The sequence below is a fragment of the Salmo salar genome, chromosome ssa04 (genome assembly GCF_905237065.1).
Source record: "Salmo salar chromosome ssa04, Ssal_v3.1, whole genome shotgun sequence".
NCBI lineage: Eukaryota > Metazoa > Chordata > Actinopteri > Salmoniformes > Salmonidae > Salmo > Salmo salar.
In genome coordinates, this window is record NC_059445.1 from 89,968,027 (window position 1) to 89,988,458 (window position 20,432).

The 20,432-nt window shown below is 47.6% G+C and overlaps 1 protein-coding gene across 1 annotated transcript in view; it reads right to left on the reverse strand.

The window, feature by feature from the left end:
- LOC106604067 (dihydrolipoamide S-acetyltransferase (E2 component of pyruvate dehydrogenase complex)) overlaps positions 1-17,946 on the reverse strand; it is a 30,246-nt gene extending 12,300 nt beyond the window's left edge. The window contains exons 1-6 of the mRNA XM_045717508.1: positions 17,471-17,946; positions 7,061-7,162; positions 4,349-4,473; positions 3,721-3,862; positions 3,370-3,496; positions 511-686 (exon numbers count right to left, since the gene is read on the reverse strand). Coding sequence (XP_045573464.1) covers positions 511-686; positions 3,370-3,496; positions 3,721-3,862; positions 4,349-4,473; positions 7,061-7,162; positions 17,471-17,734 — 936 coding nt within the window. The 5' untranslated portion in view covers positions 17,735-17,946. The remainder of the gene's footprint in view (positions 1-510; positions 687-3,369; positions 3,497-3,720; positions 3,863-4,348; positions 4,474-7,060; positions 7,163-17,470) is intronic.
- Between the last annotated feature and the right edge of the window lie 2,486 nt (positions 17,947-20,432).

The window sequence follows — 20,432 nt, forward strand, 5'->3', positions numbered from 1 at the left end:
GTACAAGATCTCTAACAATGCTAGCTAACAAGTTATAGTACAAGATCTCTAACAATGCTAGCTAACAAGTTATAGTACAAGACCTCTAACAATGCTAGCTAACAAGTTATAATACAAGATCTCTAACAATGCTAGCTAACAAGTTATAGTACAAGATCTCTAACAATGCTAGCTAACAAGTTATAATACAAGATCTCTAACAATGCTAGCTAACAAGTTATAGTACAAGATCTCTAACAATGCTAGCTAACAAGTTATAGTACAAGATCTCTAACAATGCTAGCTAACAAGTTATAGTACAAGATCTCTAACAATGCTAGCTAACAAGTTATAGTACAAGATCTCTAACAATGCTAGCTAACAAGTTATAGTACAAGATCTCTAACAATGCTAGCTAACAAGTTATAGTACAAGATCTCTAACAATGCTACCTAACAAGTTATAGTACAAGATCTCTAACAATGCTAGCTAACAAGTTATAGTACAAGCCATCAGAATGTTTTGTGTTACCGGGGCAGGAAGTGGGGCGGAGACATCAGCCCCTCCCGTCTCTACGTAGTCACTGAAGGCAGCGATGTCACTCTCCTTCTCCACAATGATGCAGAGAGGAGCGCCCAGTGGAACATCACGCGTTCCCTCAGACACCATGATCTTCGCCAGGTAACCCTCCTCCTGCACCTCAAACCCTGCACACACACATGACTAACATCAATGTGTACAGTGTGGTAGCGCTGCGTGGGTCAGCTGTTTTGTTTATCCACACCTGCCCGTAATAGTTAATAACCCATCGACAACCACCGGACTCTGTGATAGTGACAATGTGAGGCCCCCAACCGACCCTGACCCCTAATATAGAAAACTCCCTGCACAGTCAGAGATGACACGGTGATGTTTAATTAGACAGGGGGTGCAGGATATATATGTTTAATTAGACAGAGGGTGCAGGATATATATATGTGTAATTAGACAGGGGGTGCAGGATATATATATGTGTAATTAGACAGGGGGTGCAGGATATATATTTTTAATTAGACAGGGGGTGCAGGATATATATGTGTAATTTGACAGGGCGTGCAGGATATATATGTGTAATTTGACAGGGGGTGCAGGATATATATGTGTAATTTGACAGGGGGTGCAGGATATATATGTGTAATTTGACAGGGGGTGCAGGATATATATGTGTAATTAGACAGGGGGTGCAGGATATATATGTTTAATTAGACAGGGGGTGCAGAATATATATGTGTAATTTGACAGGGGGTGCAGGATATATATGTGTAATTTGACAGGGGGTGCAGGATATATATGTGTAATTTGACAGGGGGTGCAGGATAAATATTTTTAATTAGACAGGGGGTGCAGGATATATATTTTTAATTTGACAGGGGGTGCAGGATATATATTTTTAATTAGACAGGGGGTGCAGGATATATATGTGTAATTTGACAGGGCGTGCAGGATATATATGTGTAATTTGACAGGGGGTGCAGGATATATATGTGTAATTTGACAGGGGGTGCAGGATATATATGTGTAATTTGACAGGGGGTGCAGGATATATATGTGTAATTAGACAGGGGGTGCAGGATATATATGTTTAATTAGACAGGGGGTGCAGAATATATATGTGTAATTTGACAGGGGGTGCAGGATATATATGTGTAATTTGACAGGGGGTGCAGGATATATATTTTTAATTTGACAGGGGGTGCAGGATATATATTTTTAATTTGACAGGGGGTGCAGGATATATATTTTTAATTAGACAGGGGGTGCAGGATATACATGTGTAATTAGACAGGGGGTGCAGGATATATAGGTGTAATTTCACAGGGGGTGCAGGATATATACGTGTAATTTGACAGGGGGTGCAGGATATATATTTTTAATTAGACAGGGGGTGCAGGATATATATTTTTAATTAGACAGGGGGTGCAGGATATACATGTGTAATTTGACAGGGGGTGCAGGATATATATGTGTAATTTGACAGGGGGTGCAGGATATATATGTGTAATTTGACAGGGGGTGCAGGATAAACATTTGTAATTAGACAGGGGGTGCAGGATATATATTTTTAATTAGACAGGGGGTGCAGGATATATATGTGTAATTTGACAGTGGGTGCAGGATATATAGGTGTAATTTCACAGGGGGTGCAGGATATATAGGTGTAATTTCACAGGGGGTGCAGGATATATATGTTTAATTAGACAGGGGGTGCAGGATATATATGTTTAATTAGACAGGGGGTGCATGATATATTTTAATTAGACAGGGGCTGCAGGATATATATGTTTAATTAGACAGGGGGTGCAGGATATATATGTGTAATTTGACAGGGGGTGCAGGATATATATGTTTAATTAGACAGGGGGTGCAGGATATATATGTTTAATTAGACAGGGGGTGCAGGATATACATGTTTAATTAGACAGGGGGTGCAGGATATATATGTTTAATTAGACAGGGGGTGCAGGATATATATGTTTAATTAGACAGGGGGTGCAGGATATATATGTTTAATTTGACAGGGGGTGCAGGATATATATTTATAAGCCTAATTTAGATAAGCTCCATGTTTCTGCTCATAATTCCCAACATTTTGGTAGGCCAGGCTATTACTAGTTTATAATTAGATACATGCAGCAGCTCTGTCATTACTGCCCTAGAAGACTAAATAAATCATTGTTCACCAACGTCAGAAAATCGATGAATGCTTCAATCTAGTTGACATCGGTAAAGTTCTCTCATCTCTGTTTAGGGACCGGAGAGAAAATGCATTTAAAAAAAAAAAATTAAACGGAGAAGATTTTTTTACTGACCGATGGTAGCCTTGTCGGTGTGTGTGTGTGTGTGTGTGTGTGTGTGTGTGTGTGTGTGTGTGTGTGTGTGTGTGTGTGTGTGTACTGACCGATGGTAGCCTTGTCGGTGTGTGTGTGTGTGTGTACTGACCGATGGTAGCCTTGTCTGTGTGTGTGTGTGTGTGTGTGTGTGTGTGTGTGTACTAACCGATGGTAGCCTTGTCTGTGTGTGTGTGTGTGTGTGTGTGTGTGTGTGTACTGACCGATGGTAGCCTTGTCGGTGTGTGTGTGTACTGACCGATGGTAGCCTTGTCTGTGTGTGTGTGTGTGTGTGTGTGTGTGTGTGTGTGTGTGTGTGTGTGTGTGTGTGTGTGTGTGTGTGTACTAACCGATGGTAGCCTTGTCTGTGTGTGTGTGTGTGTGTGTGTGTTAACCGATGGTAGCCTTGTCTGTGTGTGTGTGTGTGTGTGTACTAACCGATGGTAGCCTTGTCTGTGTGTGTGTGTGTGTGTGTGTGTGTGTGTGTGTGTGTGTGTGTGTGTGTGTGTGTGTGTGTACTAACCGATGGTAGCCTTGTCTGTCTCTATCTCTGCCAGTAAATCTCCTTCACTGAGTTTCTCTCCAACCTTCTTCTCCCAGCGCTGCACCGTCCCCATGGTCATAGTAGGAGACAGGGCTGGCAGACACACCTAACACACACACAGACACACAGACACACAGACAGACAGACAGACAGACAGACAGACAGACAGACAGACAGACAGACAGACAGACAGACAGACAGACAGACAGACAGACAGACAGACAGAGAGAGACAGACAGTTAGTTTCTGGTTCTGAAAATATAAAGCACCTTCACAGAGAATCTCCAGTGAAAGTGTTTAGTCCAGCAACATGTATGGTGTGTGTCCTACCTTCATGTGAGTGGGTAGGGAGCTTCCGGGGGCGGGAGCAGGGGGCGGGGCTGCTACAGGGGGAGGGACTGCTGCAGAAGAGGCAAAGCTAGCAGCAAGCTTCTCCAATGTCAGGTCCTTAAAGGCCGGGATCAGATCAGCACTGATGACACACACAGGTTAGAATACGCAGAGGGCCTCCCTCTGCAGCAGCAGTCTAGGTTACAGCATCGCAGTGCTTCAGGAGTCACTACAGACCCGGGTTCGATCCCAGGCTGTGTCACAGCCGGCAGTGACTGGGAGACCCATGAAGCGACGCACAATTGACAATTGGGGGGGGTTTGGCCGGCTGGGATTTCCTTGTCCCATCGCGCTCTAGCGACTCCTTATCGCGGTGTTTCCAGTTTCGCTGGACGGTGTTTCCCACGACAGATTGGTGCGGCTAGCTTCCTGGTTAAGCGAGCGGTGTGATAAGAAGCAGTGTGGCTTGGCAGGGTCATGTTTTGGAGGACACATGGCTCTCGACCTTTGCCCTCTCCCGAGTCCGTAGGGGAGTTGCAGCGATGGGACAAGACAAACTACCAATTCGATATCACAAAATTGGGGAGAAAAAGGGGTAAAAGTACAAATCAAACAAACACAGACGTACCTGTCGACGGTGATGCAGATGACAGCTCCCACGGTGACGTCTCTAGTCCCTTCAGGTACCAGGATCTTAGCCAGGTAACAGTCCTCCAACAACTCAAACCCCACCGTGGCCTTGTCAGTCTCCACCTAACACACGTACAGTTAGCCAGGTCAGTGTTCACTATGTATGAACCTGAGGAACACGAGTTAAAAACATCACAGTTCAAAGGGGAGAGAGGAGAGTGAAAACACAAAACAATGAAATATAAAGCATGAATAAAGTAACATTGCAATTTATTTAACAATATTTACTATTATTATGATTGTGACATTCAAACCTCTCAGAGAAATTCCCAAAATTATTTTAAACTCTCAAACCAGGTTGATGTTTATCTTTTCACAAGGCCACTCCCGCCATAACCCACAGCCACTCCCGCCATAACCCACAGCCACTCCCGCCATAACCCACAGCCACTCCCGCCATAACCCACAGCCACTCCCGCCATAACCCACAGCCACTCCCGCCATAACCCACAGCCACTCCCGCCATAACCCACAGCCACTCCCGCCATAACCCACAGCCACTCCCGCCATAACCCACAGCCACTCCCACAGCCACTCCCACAATAACCCACAGCCACTCCCGCCATAACCCACAGCCACTCCCGCCATAACCCACAGCCACTCCCACAGCCACTCCCACAATAACCCACAGCCACTCCCGCCATAACCCACAGCCACTCCCACAATAACCCACAGCCACTCCCGCCATAACCCACAGCCACTCCCACAGCCACTCCCACAATAACCCACAGCCACTCCCACAATAACCCACAGCCACTCCCACAATAACTGATTTCTAAGGACACTCCTGTGCATATCTTGAAGGAGGGGGTAGAGAAGGATTGACGGAGCGTCCTTCATTCATTTTGACAAATTCAATCAATCTTTTCAAACACTTCCAGGTCACCAAGTGAATAAGGAACTTTCTCTGATTCAATCAACTATGATAAAGCAGCCTTAGTATCTAAACAGGAAATTGAAGGGTTAGGTAGATAGTAGAAGCGTTTAAACACCGTTATTGTAGCAGGAAAATGCATTGAAAGTATAGTGAGTAACTTTAATGGTTCTCACCTCAGTGACCAGGTCAGGGTTAGTCTCTGAACTGGTTCTCACCTCAGTGACCAGGTCGGGGTTAGTCTCTGAACTGGTTCTCCCCTCAGTGACCAGGACGGGGTTAGTCTCTGAACTGGTTCTCACCTCAGTGACCAGGTCGGGGTTAGTCTCTGAACTGGTTCTCACCTCAGTGACCAGGTCGGGGTTAGTCTCTGAACTGGTTCTCCCCTCAGTGACCAGGTCAGGGTTAGTCTCTGAACTGGTTCTCACCTCAGTGACCAGGTCAGGGTTAGTCTCTGAACTGGTTCTCACCTCAGTGACCAGGACGGGGTTAGTCTCTGAACTGGTTCTCACCTCAGTGACCAGGTCGGGGTTAGTGTCTGAACTGGTTCTCACCTCAGTGACCAGGTCAGGGTTAGTCTCTGAACTGGTTCTCACCTCAGTGACCAGGACGGGGTTAGTCTCTGAACTGGTTCTCACCTCAGTGACCAGGTCAGGGTTAGTCTCTGAACTGGTTCTAACCTCAGTGACCAGGTCGGGGTTAGTCTCTGAACTGGTTCTCACCTCAGTGACCAGGACGGGGTTAGTCTCTGAACTGGTTCTCACCTCAGTGACCAGGTCGGGGTTAGTCTCTGAACTGGTTCTCACCTCAGTGACCAGGTCGGGGTTAGTCTCTGAACTGGTTCTCACCTCAGTGACCAGGCCGGGGTTAGTCTCTGAACTGGTTCTCCCCTCAGTGACCAGGACGGGGTTAGTCTCTGAACTGGTTCTCACCTCAGTGACCAGGCCTGGGTTAGTCTCTGAACTGGTTCTCACCTCAGTGACCAGGTCGGGGTTAGTCTCTGAACTGGTTCTCACCTCAGTGACCAGGTCGGGGTTAGTCTCTGAACTGGTTCTCACCTCAGTGACCAGGTCAGGGTTAGTCTCTGAACTGGTTCTCACCTCAGTGACCAGGTCGGGGTTAGTCTCTGAACTGGTTCTCACCTCAGTGACCAGGTCGGGGTTAGTCTCTGAACTGGTTCTCACCTCAGTGACCAGGACGGGGTTAGTCTCTGAACTGGTTCTCACCTCAGTGACCAGGTCGGGGTTAGTCTCTGAACTGGTTCTCCCCTCAGTGACCAGGTCAGGGTTAGTCTCTGAACTGGTTCTCCCCTCAGTGACCAGGTCGGGGTTAGTCTCTGAACTGGTTCTCACCTCAGTGACCAGGTCGGGGTTAGTCTCTGAACTGGTTCTCACCTCAGTGACCAGGTCGGGGTTAGTCTCTGAACTGGTTCTCACCTCAGTGACCAGGTCGGGGTTAGTCTCTGAACTGGTTCTCACCTCAGTGACCAGGTCGGGGTTAGTCTCTGAACTGGTTCTCACCTCAGTGACCAGGTCGGGGTTAGTCTCTGAACTGGTTCTCACCTCAGTGACCAGGTCGGGGTTAGTCTCTGAACTGGTTCTCACCTCAGTGACCAGGTCGGGGTTAGTCTCTGAACTGGTTCTCACCTCAGTGACCAGGTCGGGGTTAGTCTCTGAACTGGTTCTCACCTCAGTGACCAGGTCGGGGTTAGTCTCTGAACTGATCAGATCTGTGTGTGTGTGTGTGTGTGTGTGTGTGTGTATAATAACTAGTCACCTCTGCTATCAGGTCTCCCTCGTTGATCTTGTCTCCCTCCTTTTTCTCCCAGCGAGCGATGGTTCCAGTCTGCATGGTGGGGGACAGAGCAGGCAGCTCCACCTACCACACACACACACACACACACACACACACACACACACACACACACACACACACACACACACACACACACACACACACACACACACACACACACACACACACACACACACACGATCAATGTGTGCAAAGCTGGCAAAGGGTGGCTACTTTGAAGAATTTGTTTAACACTTGTTTGGTTATTACATGACTCCATATGTGTTACTTAATTAGTATTATTGTCTATATCACTTATTTATTCACATATATACAGTTGAAAGTTCACATACACCTTCGCCAAATACATTTAAACTCAGTTTTTCACAATTCCTGACATTTAATCCCAGTAAAAATTCCCTGTCTTAGGTCAGTTAGGATCACCACTTTATTTTAAGAATGTGAAATGTCAGAATAATAGTAGAGAGAATGATTTATTTCAGCTTTTATTTATTTCATCACATTCCCAGTGGGTCAGAAGTTTACATGCACTCAATTAGTATTTGGTAGCATTGCCTTTAAATTGTTTAACTTGGGTCAAATGTTTCAGGTAGCCTTCCGCAAGCTTCCCACAATAAGTTGGGTAAATTTTTGCCCATTCCTCCTGACAGAGGTGGTGTAACTGAGTCAGGTTTGTAGGCCTCCTTGCTCGCACATCCTTTTTCACTTCTGCTCTATAGGTTTGAGGTCAGGGCTGTGTGATGGGCCATTTTGCCAGAACTTTGGAAGTATGCTTGGGGTCGTTGTCCATTTGGAAGACCGATTTGCCACCAAGCTTTAACTTCCTGACTGATGTCTTGAGATGTTGCTTCAATATATCCACATAATTTTCCAGCCTCATGATGCCATCTATTTTGTGATGTGCACCAGTCCCTCCTGCAGCAAAACACCCCCACAACATGATGCTGCCACCCCCGTGCTTCACGGTTGGGATGGTGTTCTTCGGCTTGCAAGACTCCCCCTTTTTCCTCCAAACATAACTATAATCATTATGGCCAAACAGTTCTATTTTTGTTTCATCAGACCAGAGGATATTTCCATGTGTAACTCTGTGTTGTTGTTTGTGTCGCACTGCTTTGCTTTATCTTGGCCAGGTCGCAGTTGTAAATGAGAACTTGTTCTCAACTAGCCACCTGGTTAAATAAAGGACTTGTTCTCAACTAGCCTACCTGGTTAAATAAAGGACTTGTTCTCAACTGGCCACCTGGTTAAATAAAGGACTTGTTCTCAACTAGCCTACCTGGTTAAATAAAGGACTTGTTCTCAACTGGCCACCTGGTTAAATAAAGGACTTGTTCTCAACTGGCCTACCTGGTTAAATAAAGGACTTGTTCTCAACTAGACTACCTGGTTAAATAAAGGACTTGTTCTCAACTGGCCACCTGGTTAAATAAAGGACTTGTTCTCAACTAGCCTACCTGGTTAAATAAAGGTGAAAGAAAAGAAAATACAAATAAAAAAACCACCTCCCCTAATTGGAGTAAACAGCCTAGGCCTCTACTTCCAGGTTATTACTGTGTTTTATTATGACTGGCCTTCCTCTACGATCTGGTTCTATGTCCCCACCTTTCTCAAACTGCTCTTTCACAAAGGTTATGAACCTATATAGGCTTTACGGACCCAGTATGTTTTACATTAGTTATGTTGTTGTTATTAGTTGTTATTATTAGGACCCAGTATGTTTTACATTAGTTATCTTGTTGTTATTAGTTGTTATTATTAGGACCCAGTATGTTTTACATTAGTTATCAGTCGTTATTAGTCCCAACCTTCAGCCCCATTCAACCCCTCCCATCTATCTCTACACCATCCATATTAGATTTCTATTTGCCAAATATTTTTCAACTGTGATGCTTCACAAAAGTTCTGAACCTTTCGATTCTCATTGTTTCTACAGACTGTAAATTGAAAATAAACATTTTTGCTAAAAGTATTATTAAATTATTGATCGATTGACTATAACTTTTCAGATGCCCCAGTAGTGCTATCTGCAGGGTTATCAGATCCCCCAGTAGTGCTGTCTGCAGGGTTATCAGATCACCCAGTAGTGCTGTCTGCAGGGTTATCAGATCCCCCAGTAGTGCTATCTGCAGGGTTATCAGATCACCCAGTAGTGCTATCTGCAGGGTTATCAGATCCCCCAGTCTGCAGGGTTATCAGATCCCCCAGTAGTGCTATCTGCAGGGTTATCAGATCACCCAGTCTGCAGGGTTACCAGATCCCCCAGTAGTGCTATCTGCAGGGTTATCAGATCACCCAGTAGTACTATCTGCAGGGTTATCAGATCACCCATTAGTACTATCTGCAGGGTTATCAGATCCCCCAGTAGTGCTGTCTGCAGGGTTATCAGATCCCCCAGTAGTGCTGTCTGCAGGGTTATCAGATCCCCCAGTAGTGCTATCTGCAGGGTTATCAGATCACCCAGTAGTGCTATCTGCAGGGTTATCAGATCACCCAGTCTGCAGGGTTATCAGATCACCCAGTCTGCAGGGTTATCAGATCCCCCAGTCTGCAGGGTTATCAGATCACCCAGTAGTGCTGTCTGCAGGGTTATCAGATCACCCAGTAGTGCTATCTGCAGGGTTATCAGATCACCCAGTAGTGCTGTCTGCAGGGTTACCAGATCCCCCAGTAGTGCTGTCTGCAGGGTTATCAGATCACCCAGTAGTCTATCTGCAGGGTTATCAGATCACCCAGTCTGCAGGGTTATCAGATCCCCCAGTCTGCAGGGTTATCAGATCACCCAGTAGTGCTATCTGCAGGGTTATCAGATCACCCAGTAGTACTATCTGCAGGGTTATCAGATCCCCCAGTAGTGCTGTCTGCAGGGTTATCAGATCCCCCAGTAGTGCTGTCTGCAGGGTTATCAGATCCCCCAGTAGTGCTGTCTGCAGGGTTATCAGATCCCCCAGTAGTGCTGTCTGCAGGGTTATCAGATCCCCCAGTAGTGCTGTCTGCAGGGTTATCAGATCACCCAGTAGTGCTGTCTGCAGGGTTATCAGATCACCCAGTAGTGCTATCTGCAGGGTTATCAGATCACCCAGTAGTGCTATCTGCAGGGTTATCAGATCACCCAGTAGTGCTATCTGCAGGGTTATCAGATCACCCAGTCTGCAGGGTTATCAGATCCCCCAGTAGTGCTATCTGCAGGGTTATCAGATCCCCCAGTAGTGCTGTCTGCAGGGTTAACAGATCCCCCAGTAGTGCTATCTGCAGGGTTATCAGATCCCCCAGTAGTGCTGTCTGCAGGGTTATCAGATCCCCCAGTAGTGCTATCTGCAGGGTTATCAGATCACCCAGTAGTGCAGTCTGCAGGGTTATCAGATCCCCCAGTAGTGCTGTCTGCAGGGTTATCAGATCCCCCAGTAGTGCTATCCGCAGGGTTATCAGATCACCCAGTCTGCAGGGTTATCAGATCACCCAGTAGTGCTATCTGCAGGGTTATCAGATCACCCAGTCTGCAGGGTTATCAGATCCCCCAGTAGTGATCTGCAGGGTTATCAGATCCCCCAGTAGGTCTGCAGGGTTATCAGATCCCCCAGTAGTGCTATCTGCAGGGTTATCAGATCCCCCAGTAGTGCTGTCTGCAGGGTTAACAGATCCCCCAGTAGTGCTATCTGCAGGGTTATCAGATCCCCCAGTAGTGCTGTCTGCAGGGTTATCAGATCCCCCCAGTGATCTGCAGGGTTATCAGATCACCCAGTAGTGCTGTCTGCAGGGTTATCAGATCCCCCAGAGGCTGTCTGCAGGGTTATCAGATCCCCCAGTATCTGCAGGGTTATCAGATCACCCAGTCTGCAGGGTTATCAGATCCCCCAGTAGTGCTATCTGCAGGGTTATCAGATCCCCCAGTCTGCAGGGTTATCAGATCACCCAGTAGTGCTATCTGCAGGGTTATCAGATCACCCAGTCTGCAGGGTTATCAGATCACCCAGTAGTGCTATCTGCAGGGTTATCAGATCCCCCAGTCTGCAGGGTTATCAGATCCCCCAGTCTGCAGGGTTATCAGATCCCCCAGTAGTGCTGTCTGCAGGGTTATCAGATCACCCAGTAGTGCTATCTGCAGGGTTATCAGATCCCCCAGTCTGCAGGGTTATCAGATCCCCCAGTCTGCAGGGTTATCAGATCCCCCAGTCTGCAGGGTTATCAGATCACCCAGTCTGCAGGGTTATCAGATCACCCAGTAGTGCTGTCTGCAGGGTTATCAGACCCCCAGTAGTACTATCTGCAGGGTTATCAGATCCCCCAGTCTGCAGGGTTATCAGATCACCCAGTAGTGCTGTCTGCAGGGTTATCAGATCCCCCAGTAGTGCTATCTGCAGGGTTATCAGATCACCCAGTAGTGCTATCTGCAGGGTTATCAGATCACCCAGTCTGCAGGGTTATCAGATCCCCCAGTAGTGCTATCTGCAGGGTTATCAGATCCCCCAGTCTGCAGGGTTATCAGATCCCCCAGTCTGCAGGGTTATCAGATCCCCCAGTCTGCAGGGTTATCAGATCACCCAGTCTGCAGGGTTATCAGATCACCCAGTCTGCAGGGTTATCAGATCACCCAGTCTGCAGGGTTATCAGATCACCCAGTCTGCAGGGTTATCAGATCCCCAGCAGGCGTATCTGCAGGGTTATCAGATCCCCCAGTGCTATCGCAGGGTTATCAGATCACCCAGTCTGCAGGGTTATCAGATCACCCAGTAGTGCTATCTGCAGGGTTATCAGATCACCCAGTCTGCAGGGTTATCAGATCCCCCAGTAGTGCTATCTGCAGGGTTATCAGATCCCCCAGTAGTGCTATCTGCAGGGTTATCAGATCCCCCAGTAGTGCTATCTGCAGGGTTATCAGATCCCCCAGTAGTGCTGTCTGCAGGGTTAACAGATCCCCCAGTAGTGCTATCTGCAGGGTTATCAGATCCCCCAGTAGTGCTGTCTGCAGGGTTATCAGATCCCCCAGTAGTGCTATCTGCAGGGTTATCAGATCACCCAGTAGTGCTGTCTGCAGGGTTATCAGATCCCCCAGTAGTGCTGTCTGCAGGGTTATCAGATCCCCCAGTAGTGCTATCTGCAGGGTTATCAGATCACCCAGTCTGCAGGGTTATCAGATCACCCAGTAGTGTCTGCAGGGTTATCAGATCCCCCAGTCTGCAGGGTTATCAGATCACCCAGTAGTGTCTGCAGGGTTATCAGATCCCCCAGTCTGCAGGGTTATCAGATCCCCCAGTCTGCAGGGTTATCAGATCCCCCAGTCTGCAGGGTTATCAGATCCCCCAGTAGTGCTATCTGCAGGGTTATCAGATCACCCAGTCTGCAGGGTTATCAGATCACCCAGGTCTGCAGGGTTATCAGATCCCCCAGTCTGCATGGTTATCAGATCCCCCAGTAGTGCTGTCTGCAGGGTTATCAGATCACCCAGTAGTGCTATCTGCAGGGTTATCAGATCACCCAGTAGTGCTATCTGCAGGGTTATCAGATCACCCAGTCTGCAGGGTTATCAGATCACCCAGTAGTGCTATCTGCAGGGTTATCAGATCACCCAGTCTGCAGGGTTATCAGATCCCCCAGTCTGCAGGGTTATCAGATCCCCCAGTAGTGCTATCTGCAGGGTTATCAGATCCCCCAGTAGTGCTGTCTGCAGGGTTATCAGATCACCCAGTCTGCAGGGTTATCAGATCACCCAGTCTGCAGGGTTATCAGATCACCCAGTCTGCAGGGTTATCAGATCACCCAGTCTGCAGGGTTATCAGATCACCCAGTCTGCAGGGTTATCAGATCACCCAGTCTGCAGGGTTATCAGATCCCCCAGTAGTGCTGTCTGCAGGGTTATCAGATCCCCCAGTAGTGCTATCTGCAGGGTTATCAGATCCCCCAGTAGTGCTATCTGCAGGGTTATCAGATCCCCCAGTCTGCAGGGTTATCAGATCCCCCAGTCTGCAGGGTTATCAGATCCCCCAGTAGTGCTGTCTGCAGGGTTATCAGATCCCCCAGTAGTGCTATCTGCAGGGTTATCAGATCACCCAGTCTGCAGGGTTATCAGATCCCCCAGTAGTGCTATCTGCAGGGTTATCAGATCACCCAGTCTGCAGGGTTATCAGATCCCCCAGGGTCTGCAGGGTTATCAGATCCCCCAGTCTGCAGGGTTATCAGATCCCCCAGTATGCAGGGTTATCAGATCCCCCCAGTAGTGCTATCTGCAGGGTTATCAGATCCCCCAGTAGTGTTCTGCAGGGTTATCAGATCACCCAGTCTGCAGGGTTATCAGATCCCCCAGTAGTGCTATCTGCAGGGTTATCAGATCCCCCAGTAGTGCTATCTGCAGGGTTATCAGATCACCCAGTCTGCAGGGTTATCAGATCCCCCAGTAGTGCTATCTGCAGGGTTATCAGATCACCCAGTCTGCAGGGTTATCAGATCCCCCAGTAGTGCTATCTGCAGGGTTATCAGATCACCCAGTCTGCAGGGTTATCAGATCACCCAGTCTGCAGGGTTATCAGATCACCCAGTCTGCAGGGTTATCAGATCACCCAGTCTGCAGGGTTATCAGATCCCCCAGTAGTGCTGTCTGCAGGGTTATCAGATCCCCCAGTAGTGCTATCTGCAGGGTTATCAGATCCCCCAGTAGTGCTATCTGCAGGGTTATCAGATCCCCCAGTCTGCAGGGTTATCAGATCCCCCAGTCTGCAGGGTTATCAGATCCCCCAGTAGTGCTATCTGCAGGGTTATCAGATCCCCCAGTAGTGCTATCTGCAGGGTTATCAGATCACCCAGTCTGCAGGGTTATCAGATCCCCACAGGCTATCTGCAGGGTTATCAGATCACCCAGTCTGCAGGGTTATCAGATCCCCCAGTCTTCTGCAGGGTTATCAGATCCCCCAGTCTGCAGGGTTATCAGATCCCCCAGTACTGCAGGGTTATCAGATCCCCCAGTAGTGCTATCTGCAGGGTTATCAGATCCCCCAGTAGTGCTATCTGCAGGGTTATCAGATCACCCAGTCTGCAGGGTTATCAGATCCCCCAGTAGTGCTATCTGCAGGGTTATCAGATCACCCAGATCTGCAGGGTTATCAGATCACCCAGTAGGCATCTGCAGGGTTATCAGATCCCCCAGTCTGCAGGGTTATCAGATCCCCCAGTCTGCAGGGTTATCAGATCCCCCAGTCTGCAGGGTTATCAGATCCCCAGCAGGCTATCTGCAGGGTTATCAGATCACCCAGTCTGCAGGGTTATCAGATCACCCAGTAGTGCTATCTGCAGGGTTATCAGATCACCCAGTCTGCAGGGTTATCAGATCCCCCAGTAGTGCTGTCTGCAGGGTTATCAGATCACCCAGTAGTGCTATCTGCAGGGTTATCAGATCACCCAGTAGTGCTGTCTGCAGGGTTATCAGATCACCCAGTCTGCAGGGTTATCAGATCACCCAGTAGATCTGCAGGGTTATCAGATCCCCCAGTCTGCAGGGTTATCAGATCCCCCAGTCTGCAGGGTTATCAGATCCCCCAGTTGCTATCTGCAGGGTTATCAGATCCCCAGTAGTGCTGTCTGCAGGGTTATCAGATCACCCAGTCTGCAGGGTTATCAGATCACCCAGTCTGCAGGGTTATCAGATCACCCAGTCTGCAGGGTTATCAGATCACCCAGTCTGCAGGGTTATCAGATCACCCAGTCTGCAGGGTTATCAGATCACCCAGTCTGCAGGGTTATCAGATCCCCCAGTAGTGCTGTCTGCAGGGTTATCAGATCCCCCAGTAGTGCTATCTGCAGGGTTATCAGATCCCCCAGTAGTGCTATCTGCAGGGTTATCAGATCCCCCAGTCTGCAGGGTTATCAGATCCCCCAGTCTGCAGGGTTATCAGATCCCCCAGTAGTGCTATCTGCAGGGTTATCAGATCCCCCAGTAGTGCTATCTGCAGGGTTATCAGATCACCCAGTCTGCAGGGTTATCAGATCCCCCAGTAGTGCTATCTGCAGGGTTATCAGATCACCCAGTCTGCAGGGTTATCAGATCCCCCAGTAGTGCTATCTGCAGGGTTATCAGATCCCCCAGTCTGCAGGGTTATCAGATCCCCCAGTATGCAGGGTTATCAGATCCCCCAGTAGTGCTATCTGCAGGGTTATCAGATCCCCCAGTAGTGCTATCTGCAGGGTTATCAGATCACCCAGTCTGCAGGGTTATCAGATCCCCCAGTAGTGCTATCTGCAGGGTTATCAGATCCCCCAGTAGTGCTATCTGCAGGGTTATCAGATCACCCAGTCTGCAGGGTTATCAGATCCCCCAGTAGTGCTATCTGCAGGGTTATCAGATCACCCAGTCTGCAGGGTTATCAGATCCCCCAGTAGTGCTATCTGCAGGGTTATCAGATCACCCAGTCTGCAGGGTTATCAGATCACCCAGTCTGCAGGGTTATCAGATCACCCAGTCTGCAGGGTTATCAGATCCCCCAGTCTGCAGGGTTATCAGATCACCCAGTAGTGCTGTCTGCAGGGTTATCAGATCCCCCAGTAGTGCTATCTGCAGGGTTATCAGATCCCCCAGTAGTGCTATCTGCAGGGTTATCAGATCCCCCAGTCTGCAGGGTTATCAGATCCCCAGTCTGCAGGGTTATCAGATCCCCCAGTAGTGCTATCTGCAGGGTTATCAGATCCCCCAGTAGTGCTATCTGCAGGGTTATCAGATCACCCAGTCTGCAGGGTTATCAGATCCCCCAGTAGTGCTATCTGCAGGGTTATCAGATCACCCAGTCTGCAGGGTTATCAGATCCCCCAGTAGGCTATCTGCAGGGTTATCAGATCCCCCAGTCTGCAGGGTTATCAGATCCCCCAGTATGCAGGGTTATCAGATCCCCCAGTTGCTATCTGCAGGGTTATCAGATCCCCCAGTAGTGTATCTGCAGGGTTATCAGATCACCCAGTCTGCAGGGTTATCAGATCCCCCAGTAGTGCTATCTGCAGGGTTATCAGATCACCCAGTCTGCAGGGTTATCAGATCCCCCAGTAGTGCTGTCTGCAGGGTTATCAGATCACCCAGTAGTGCTATCTGCAGGGTTATCAGATCCCCCAGTAGTGCTGTCTGCAGGGTTATCAGATCCCCCAGTAGTGCTATCTGCAGGGTTATCAGATCCCCCAGTCTGCAGGGTTATCAGATCCCCCAGTCTGCAGGGTTATCAGATCCCCCAGTAGTGCTATCTGCAGGGTTATCAGATCCCCCAGTAGTGCTATCTGCAGGGTTATCAGATCACCCAGTCTGCAGGGTTATCAGATCCCCCAGTAGTGCTATCTGCAGGGTTATCAGATCACCCAGTCTGCAGGGTTATCAGATCCCCCAGTAGTGCTGTCTGCAGGGTTATCAGATCACCCAGTAGTGCTATCTGCAGGGTTATCAGATCACCCAGTAGGATCTGCAGGGTTATCAGATCACCCAGTCTGCAGGGTTATCAGATCACCCAGTAGTGCTATCTGCAGGGTTATCAGATCACCCAGTCTGCAGGGTTATCAGATCCCCCAGTAGTGCTGTCTGCAGGGTTATCAGATCCCCCAGTAGTGCTGTCTGCAGGGTTATCAGATCCCCCAGTCTGCAGGGTTATAGACAGTCTGCAGGGTTATCAGATCCCCCAGTCTGCAGGGTTATCAGATCCCCCAGTAGTGCTGTCTGCAGGGTTATCAGATCCCCCAGTCTGCAGGGTTATCAGATCCCCCAGTAGTGCTATCTGCAGGGTTATCAGATCACCCAGTAGTGCTATCTGCAGGGTTATCAGATCCCCCAGTAGTGCTATCTGCAGGGTTATCAGATCCCCCAGTAGTGCTGTCTGCAGGGTTAGCTCCAGGTAAATATTACAATTCTTCAGCCATTCCGGTACTCAGCTCTGGGGAGCTCCTGCTCCTACCGCTAGCTATCTGGTTACCAGGGACAGCGCTAGCTATCTGGTTACCAGGGACACCGCTAGCTATCTGGTTACCAGGGACACCGCTAGCTAGCTGGTTACCAGGGACACCGCTAGCTAGCTGGTTACCAGGGACACCGCTAGCTAGCAGGTTACCAGGGACACCGCTAGCTAGCAGGTTACCAGGGACACCGCTAGCTAGCTGGTTACCAGGGACACCGTTAGCTAGCTGGTTACCAGGGACACCGCTAGCTATCTGGTTAGTTAACGACGCTGGGTGGCTAACTGATTAAGATGGTTATCCCTTGTCACTGTCAATGACTGCTACTCCACTGATATATGTTGTTGGCTAAAATAAAGAAAAGCCCATTAGCTAGTTAACTAGCAAAGCTAACGATACTGTCTGAAACTGACCTCTTAGAGTCCACACAAGAACAGCAGTTAGCTAGCTAAGTCATCATACCTTCTGGTGCGGTGGTAGGCTGTAGAAGCGTTGTGTCTGGGCTCCCATGATGGGCTGGGGGGGTTGCAGCAGGGCTCTGCAGGTGAAGACCACGGTGTTGAAACGACCTCCATTGCAAACAGCCCTGGACTGGACAGAGCCGTGGTAGCGCCTCAGATGACAGGGTCCCAGAACGGGACGAGAGCTCAAGGCAGGCCCAGGTTGGGCGCAGCGGGACCGAGACAACCCTGCAGACGGCCTCAGCCGCAGGACCAGACGGAGCATTTCGCCTTTATAAGTTTAGTCGCTAAACAGCTTTTAGATTCAGTTGGAGCTACTCAGGTAACAGAATGTCTGATACCAATGGTAGCAATAAAGTGTCTTTCTGTCCCCCCCGAACCGGCCCAGGTAGCTAGCAAGCAGCTCACTTTCCAATGACCTCCTTAATCACAACGCTTTACGGCTGTCCTTCCGTGCATGTTTACAATGGTATTGGCCAGAAGATTCTGAAAAGAGAACCGTAATTGAGCTGGCAACGTTGAGGACTCCACTGTCGTAAAAAAGTCGCAAAACGGCTCTTCTTCTTCTTCTATGGTACATTGGCGATCACACAATTTAATGTTAATTCTGCCACCTACTGTGCGGGATGGAAACAGGATTTCTAAATATGGAATAAAATACCAAAACCCTTACCAAACTACCAAAAAATTAACTAAATCAGACAACCTTAGTAAAAAAAAAAAATAAAATAAGATCTGATCCCTACAAAGGCTCAAGGGAAACCTGGGAGGGTGGGTCTTCCGGCACCAGTACCGCTTGCAGGTCTTTAGATGTAAAATCCATAAGTCCCAAAAACGTTTCTGCCGCAGCCACAATAATGTCCAGTTTCTTAGATTTCTTTGAGACTTGTGCCGTAAAGTTCATAACTGTGTGGAGCTGAACACGGTCTGCTGGAAACACTTGGTTTGTTGTTTTTGATTTAAAAAAAAAAAACAATCTTCGTTAGTGATGAAGACTGAACTTGTTTTTGCATGGATTTCGTGACACGGTTAGCTTTTAACAGCTAGGACCACTATTTATTGTTTCCGCTTAACAGACAGGTTGAAGCCTGCTTGACCACTGCAGCAGGACCCGAACCCATATTGCCTGCTGGGAACCAGACAACTTCTCCTGGCCCAAACTAAGAGGTAAGGGACCTTTTATCTAAATCCCTTTGTAAGAGATCTGCAAATTGAAGGTAAATTGGATGTCCTTTCTCAAAATACCTGGCAGTATGAGTTAAGAATAATGATACTATAACCGGTTTCTGGAATAGACCCAATCTGGATTTTGGTTTGAATATGAATGAACGTTGACGAACGTGAAGGGATGTATTTTGGTTTATTGGGGTCTAGGGGTGTTTTCACAGTTGGTCCTTTTCATCTAGTTATTGTGAATTTAGTGCCGTTCGATTTAATTCGTCTGTCCGGTTCCCTTTTTAGGGCAACGTGAACACACCATTGGCTGTACAATTTTCAATTACACCATTATTTAATCTGTTGTTATTATTCTGTTAATAATAATAATATGTACAGGTCATTAGTATCTTCTGATTACAATTATTATGTTTCATATTATAACAAAATGCAATTGTCACAGATTATGTCGTGGTGTTGTAGATACTCATTTTCTTTTAATTCAAAAAAGAGGCGTAAGGCATCCACTGGAAAAACAATACACTAAATGATACTCACGACAGGACCAGTCTCACAGTCATACAAAAACACAGTGCAAGAACAACTACCCACAAAACCAAGTGACAAACATACTCCTACATATATGACTCCCAATCAGGAACAACGATCCCCAGCTGTTCCTGATCAGGAGTCACAAGACCAACACAGAACATTCACACACACAAGACTGCCACGTCCTGACCCCAAAACTACTACAACAGCTCCATCTGCTGGTCAGGATGTGACAGCAATCTATTAGCTTCCACAATGTAAGTAGGTATAACTAGCTGTCCGATAACACATTCTGATGGAATGACTTGTCCTGCACTTTGTAAAATCCCAGAGTTCATTGAGTGAATGTTGGAAAAAGATCTTGATTCCTTTCTAAACATAGCAATGTGAATGCAAAAGAGGACTTGGACCACAAAATAGGTGAAGTGAACTGGCAAAAAGAGATAAATCCTCATTCAAAGGAAAGGGCAGTGTAAATACAAAGAGAACAGTTATTTTTCTTGTTTGTTTTAACTCAGAGTTCCCTTTAAAGAGGACTGAGATCGGTTCTTAAAGAGGATTATATGTGAAAACACCCTAAGGCAACTTTTGTCTCTGGTTTATTGAGGTCTAAGACAACTTTGATTTTCTCTGGTTATTGTGGTCCACTTAATTATACAACTGATAATAAATATATTTATAAAGATATAGAGATATATATCTGTGGATAGGAGAATGTTCGAAAAATGTCTTATGACCGATATACGTTCTGTCATTATCGTGAGCAACGGGGACACTGGGAAACAAGTGCCTTAATAAAGCAGGAATCCAGAGTCAGAGGGAGTTAAACAAGCAATTGTGTTAAGCTCCTGCATTGGGGTAGAATTACCCTTTAAAATGTTTATGCATGAACAGGAATGGCACTGTAGCGCGGTAGTTACACAGAACCATGGAGGAAAAGACAGGCCAATCAGGCACTGGAGGAAATCTTTAGACTTAGTGGCAAGAGAAATGCCACCATGCCTATTAGTACAAGCAACTGAAAATGGTTCTGCATAACAGCACCTCCATTACTATGGGTCAGATAGTAGATTTGTATGTTCCATATGCAGTAGCAACTCTAGTTAACAGTACAAAACGTTACCAACGACTGAGAGCCAAGCTAAGAAGGGCCTTCTATGCCATCAAAAGAAACATCAAATTTGACATACCAATTAGGATCTGGCTTAAAATACTTGAATCAGTTTTTGCCCTTCATGGTTGTGAGGTCTGGGTTC